General features: G+C 32.8%; 1 protein-coding gene across 1 annotated transcript; it reads right to left on the bottom strand.

The window, feature by feature from the left end:
- Positions 1-1,349: 1,349 nt before the first annotated feature.
- On the bottom strand, positions 1,350-5,705 carry LOC106460310 (tonsoku-like protein). The gene has a single exon (XM_022387008.1). It carries the CDS (start codon positions 5,597-5,599, stop codon positions 1,676-1,678), a length of 3,924 nt encoding a protein of 1,307 aa, XP_022242716.1. The 5' UTR covers positions 5,600-5,705; the 3' UTR covers positions 1,350-1,675.
- Positions 5,706-5,714: the final 9 nt, after the last annotated feature.

Raw genomic sequence — 5,714 nt, 5'->3', positions numbered from 1 at the left:
GAAAACAACAGTTCAGAGGGTTGATGTTTATAATTATAAAATTATTTAAGATATAGTATTATGTTATTTCACTTTATGCCATACAAAATAACTATAAAATTTTATTAGTGGCACAAAAGCTACCCCCAAAAAAGTCCAAAAATAAATGTGAATTTACATACAAATGCATGCTGGTTTCAAACTGTGTCTACACATAACTTGCACATGTATAGTGTATACAACATACATGTACTTATTAAGTCATTGAACTGTTATATATAAAACTAATTTAGCATAAAGCAACTATCAATACATTGCAGCATCAATGAATATCTAACACTACATATATATATATATATATACAACTAATTAGTATTACATTTACAACTAATTCTACTTCATATACACCTTTGTATTATATATTATCAAACATTGCATGCAGTTTTTGCCTTTATATTTACAATATTTTGTTTTCCAGTCATTTTTATACATTTTTCCAAAACATATAGCCTTGCTTTGTAATAATCTAGTTTGTAATATTCTGAAATTATGATATCCAAGCAAAAGTCTTAGTTACATTTCAGCTCTGTAAATTGCACAAACACTGCATAAGAATCAAACTGGAAAAGCAGATTAACTTGAACAGTACATCCCAAACATCATCCTTCAAGTTATAGATGATTATTTTTCACAGTTACTCTCCTCTATATTACTTTGGATTACCTAAGTTACTTAACTGATATATTTCTCTTTTATTATCTGATGTTAACATGACTTCATTCATTCCATGTATGCTATTCTTGCAGAACCCCACAGCCTCTTTATGCCAATAATTAAACTCTGCATGTTATGAAATTCACAGTTCAAAGTCTCAAAGACACTGTCTTCAGAAATTGATAGCAACAGTGTTGGAGTTAAGAATTCAAGCTGTATGGAATTAAATGTCAAATGTACTAAATAAAGCCACCTTTAAGTTGGCATAATTCTCTTAAGGCAAGCTACATGCCCTATAATGCTGCAGTTATGAGACTTGGGAGTATCGTTTTCTCTGAAAGTCATCATCATCGGGACTGGGTAATTATAATTCCTAACATTCAAAAATATCAGAGGCAGACAAAAAGAAGAAACTTTGTAACTTATAAGTCAGCTGTAAAGTCCTGAATAATGTAGATGCAGATGTTTTCCCAGTCAAAATATTCAATTGTGACAGAATATTTGTTCAACTCAGCAAAAACAAAACTTTTCCAATAAATGTACAATTTTCAACTACAAAATAAACCTAGAAATGTTTTTCATAAAAAAATCTTATATTTTTTTAACATACCTACTTTCCTATACTTCTTAATAAAACTTATAATTAAATATGGATAAAACTTCATATAGGAGAATCAACTGCAATTCAATTCCAAGTAATGGAGTGCAAAGAATCTTTATAAAAATTACAATACTTAAATCTAATATAGAAATGGAATGTATTTTAGAGTCATAGACAACTGTATTTGTTTGAAAGTCACCATGAAGACAGACAATTGGTATTTTCCAACAAGATTTCTATGGAAGGATTAATTTTGTTTAGGTAAATATTATACACAATATAATTTAAAAGAAATGTTTATACATACATAATCTAATAAATTCAACAAATGGCAGGTTATATTTTTCCAACATTACATGCTATTTTTGTAACATTTCTATTTCACACATATTCAGCAGCCAACAGTTCTAAAGAACAATTTGGTCCAAAGTGACACACACAGTCTTTACCCCAAGTAGATAACCATGCATCTTGTATCATTTTTGTTTTATAAGTATCAGTGTCTGATAAGGTAAGTGTAACTTTCTTGAGAGTTCCAAGGGACAGCATTACACAAAGTTCAGAAATTGTGTTTTCTTCCACTTTGACTGTTCCATATAGGCTTAACACTGAAAGCGGAAGTGCATTTTTAAAACTAATTTGGCAGAGATTGACCACTGAATCTATTGTAACACTTGGATTTGCACTAAGATTCAACTCATGTAGGTTCTTGCAGTAGGAAATAGATTGTGATATTTCTAATATGTCTTTATTCTGAAGAAAACACCCACACAAGCATAAAGTTTCCAAAGCACAACTGCTATAAGATAAAAAAGCTGCTAACAAGCTTCCAAATCCTTTTAGATTTGACTTAACACAATTGGACAAATCCAAACTATGGATTTTAATCACTTGAAAGCAATCAAATAATGATTTTAAATCATCTAATGTTAAAAAATTAGCAGCAAGCCTAAGATCTTGTAACTTCACACATTGTTTCAAAGCTATACAGAGAGAAGAATTATTAAACCATTTTGTTGCATGAACACCTGAGAGATCCAGTAATGACAGAGAAGAAAGGCTGTTCAGAAGCACAGCTAAGTAGTCAAAACTTTCAGGACCAAACCAATTGTAGCTGAGATCCAACTCTTTTAGGTACTGAAAAGGCCTGACCTGTCCTAATGGTGATGGACTGCTAATTCCATTTGATAGTTCCAGAAGTCCTCTAGAAGACAAGCCACAACATCTTAAAACTAAAACCACAAGATTGGGTAATGAACAGATACAGGCACTTAATAATTTTGCATTATCATCCCCAATGTAAGATCCACATAAGTTAAGTGTTTTCAAAGAAGCTTGCCAGTTTAAAGAAGAGAATATGGGTTTCATGTTAGCTGATGGAATTGCTAAATAGTTCATTGTTAAAACACCTGAAGAGTTGCAGTCCTTCAATAAAGCACTAACAGATGGATGCAATAAGATTCCATGGTTTTTACAACATTGCTCATATCGTTCTGGAAGAGGGGGAAGGTCCCAAGAATTCAAAGTGGCCACAAGTTCCATACAGTTTTTCAGAACATTACCTACACAATCAGGATCGCACAAAGTAGCTCCATCAGCTGTTACTAGTGACAGCTGTGGTTTTACACCTGTAAGATTAAAATATCGATTTGCCACATCATTAGCTAGTGAACCAATGGTCTGTGAGAGGTCTGGTATAGGAACATATAAAAGTTTATCACCAACTCGAACTTTCACACAAATTACATGCTTATCCTCGTGTACATCTTGGCTTCTCCCAGTAGGAATTTCATTATCAGTATACCCTGACTGATCACCATAATCAGAGGTGTTACTGTATTCATCAGCAGAGTCTTCATAACCACATACAGCAGCATCTCTCTGTCTGTCTTTTGTATTATCGTTATGAGTATATTTTGACATTTTTTGCTGTTTTAATCTTCTTTTTGTACATCTTTTTCTTTTTTTATCTTGGTCAAATGTAGCCACCAAAGAAATGCCATCATCATTGCTGCTAGCTGACCGTCTCCTTTTTGTTTGTTTTTTCACAAGATCATCATCAATCAGCCAATCTTTCATTGTTTTGTCATCATCAAGTAATGCTGAAGTCTGTTTATATTTAGTTTTACCTAGTGTTTTTGACTGAGTACTAGACGATGAATGAGGAACATTTTTTGAAAGTTCTACAAAATTACTATGTGATTTGGGGTGATAGTCTCCATTATCTTTGTTACAATCATCAAAATCACTTCCACACAAAGATTTAGTTTCTGAAAGATTTTGCAGATTTTCTGCACTCTTATATTCTTTTTTGCTCTGTTTCATGATTGTCTTCAGATAATCTTCCATTTCTAAACACTTCTGCAAAGTTTCCTGATCTAAGTCTTTCTCAACTCTTTTATACCATTTAATAAGGCAGTCCAATACAGTTTCATGATTATCAGTTAATACTGTCACTGATGCTCCTTTTGATATTAGCAACTTCATGATTTCAATGTTTCCACATGCAGCAGCATCATGAAGTGGTGTTATTCCATCACATTTTTCCCCACCTTTATCATTAACAAAAGCTCCTTTTTCAATAAGGTATTCAACTATCTCATAGTGATTATGATTAGATGCTTCATGAATTGGAAGCCAACCACAATAATCTCGTGGGTTAACAGGATGTCCTTTTTCTATCAAACTTCTGACAGTGTTTAAATTTCCCCTAATACAAGCTCTATGTAATGGTGTTTCACCTACCTCATTCACCTTTGATTCAACTTTTCTTCTCCTAGAGCGTCGAGGAGCATCTGTCTCAACATCTTCTTCTTCACTGTCTGTGTAATCTGACAAATCTTTGAGATCAACATCATCAAAAAGGTTCTGACTTTCTTCTGATTCTGACATTTCCTCCAGATTAATGTTACTTGACTTCCGAGCATTTTGCAACTTATAAGTTATTTCTTTCAATTTCAGATCATCTTCTTTTGATTCATAAAACTCTTTTAATAAATGAAGACACTGAACCTGAAGTCTGTAATTACATACCTCTTCAGCAAGGAGCAAAGCCTTTTGAAGACTATGTTCTCTCTCATTCTGTTTATCTATATTTTGTTCCATCATTTCAGCAATATTTAGTAATGTTTTACACTGTTCTTCTTTATTGTTTTTTCTACATTCCAGTTCTTTATAGTAAAATTCAATAGCTTTATTGTATTTTTTATCATCTGCATATGTCTGAGCTAAAGACACATAAATAGGTGCTAATTCACTAGAAGGTTTCCCTGCATCTATTGCACAGTCCAACATTTTATGATAATATTTCAATGATTGTTTGAAATCTCCTAAGACAAAACAACCATCTGCAATCGTTTCATATAAATGTATTTTTAAATTTTTATCATGTGGAGGTAATTTCAGTAGTTTCTTTTCACATTCACATATTGTTATAACTACCTTCAAATTTTTTTCTGCTTTAGTATTATCTTCAGAAACAGGTGAATTCATTTTGTAGGCCTTCTTAAGATAAGTTTTAGCTCCTTCAAAATCATCTATAGTTACTAAAATCTGTGCTTTTGTCAGTAATGTGTCAACAGTTGTAGCACAGTCGTGCAAAGATTTAGCACAGTCAAGTGCTCGGTCTATAAGCCTCAGTGCTAGGGATGGTTGATCATGCCTGTAGTATAATGATGCTAAGCTAATTTGACATCTATGTAAATCTTCTTTTAGGTCATATTTTCGCATTAAAAATATAGCTTGTCTCAGGCATTCTGCACATCGTGTCACATTACTCTGTTGATCATACACTAGCCCAAGATTTAAGAGAACTCTGCCTCTCATTTCTGCATAGTCAATTTCTTTTAGTTCATTTTTCAACTCCTCACACAGTTCTAGGGCTTTCATAAATGCTTGTTGAGCATTCTCAAGTGAAGGCAAGTCATTTTCGTTTATGTTTTCTGAATTTTGCATTAGAAAATACGTCCTTCCTAAAGTTGCCCAGGCTCGTTGTTCTTCAATTTTGCTTTCACACATTTTTGCAAATTCTAAGTAGCGTTTCTGGTGTGTCAATGCATCACTGTAATAACCGATTTCACTGTAACATTCACCTATTCTTCGATGAGCGATAGCTATTCCCAGATCATCTGACAGTATTGAACATGCTTGCAATTCTTCACGATGATTTTCTAAGGCATCCTCGTAACGGCCTTGTCGTGACAACACTAGTCCTAGGTAATTACAAATATTGGCATAATCTTTCCAATCCCCACGTTCACTTGCCTTCTCTTTATCCTTTTTTAAACGTTTTATTTCGTGTGCCATATCTTTACTTAAGATTACAATTAAATTTTAAATGAAAAATAAATCACATTCAACTTTCAAAGTTCTAACGCAAGAAATAATTTTCAACATTATTGCGCGAACAGCTCCAGAGTCA

This window comes from Limulus polyphemus, unplaced genomic scaffold (assembly GCF_000517525.1).
Source record: "Limulus polyphemus unplaced genomic scaffold, Limulus_polyphemus-2.1.2 Scaffold747, whole genome shotgun sequence".
In the NCBI taxonomy this organism is placed as follows: Eukaryota; Metazoa; Arthropoda; class Merostomata; order Xiphosura; family Limulidae; genus Limulus; species Limulus polyphemus.
The sequence above is the reverse complement of the archived record's forward strand: the minus strand, read 5'-3'. Positions and strand labels throughout refer to the sequence as shown.

Coding starts and splice junctions, on each gene's coding strand:
- LOC106460310 (XM_022387008.1), bottom strand. CDS start 5,599: ATGGCACACGAAATAAAACGTTTAAAAAAGGATAAAGAGAAGGCAAGT.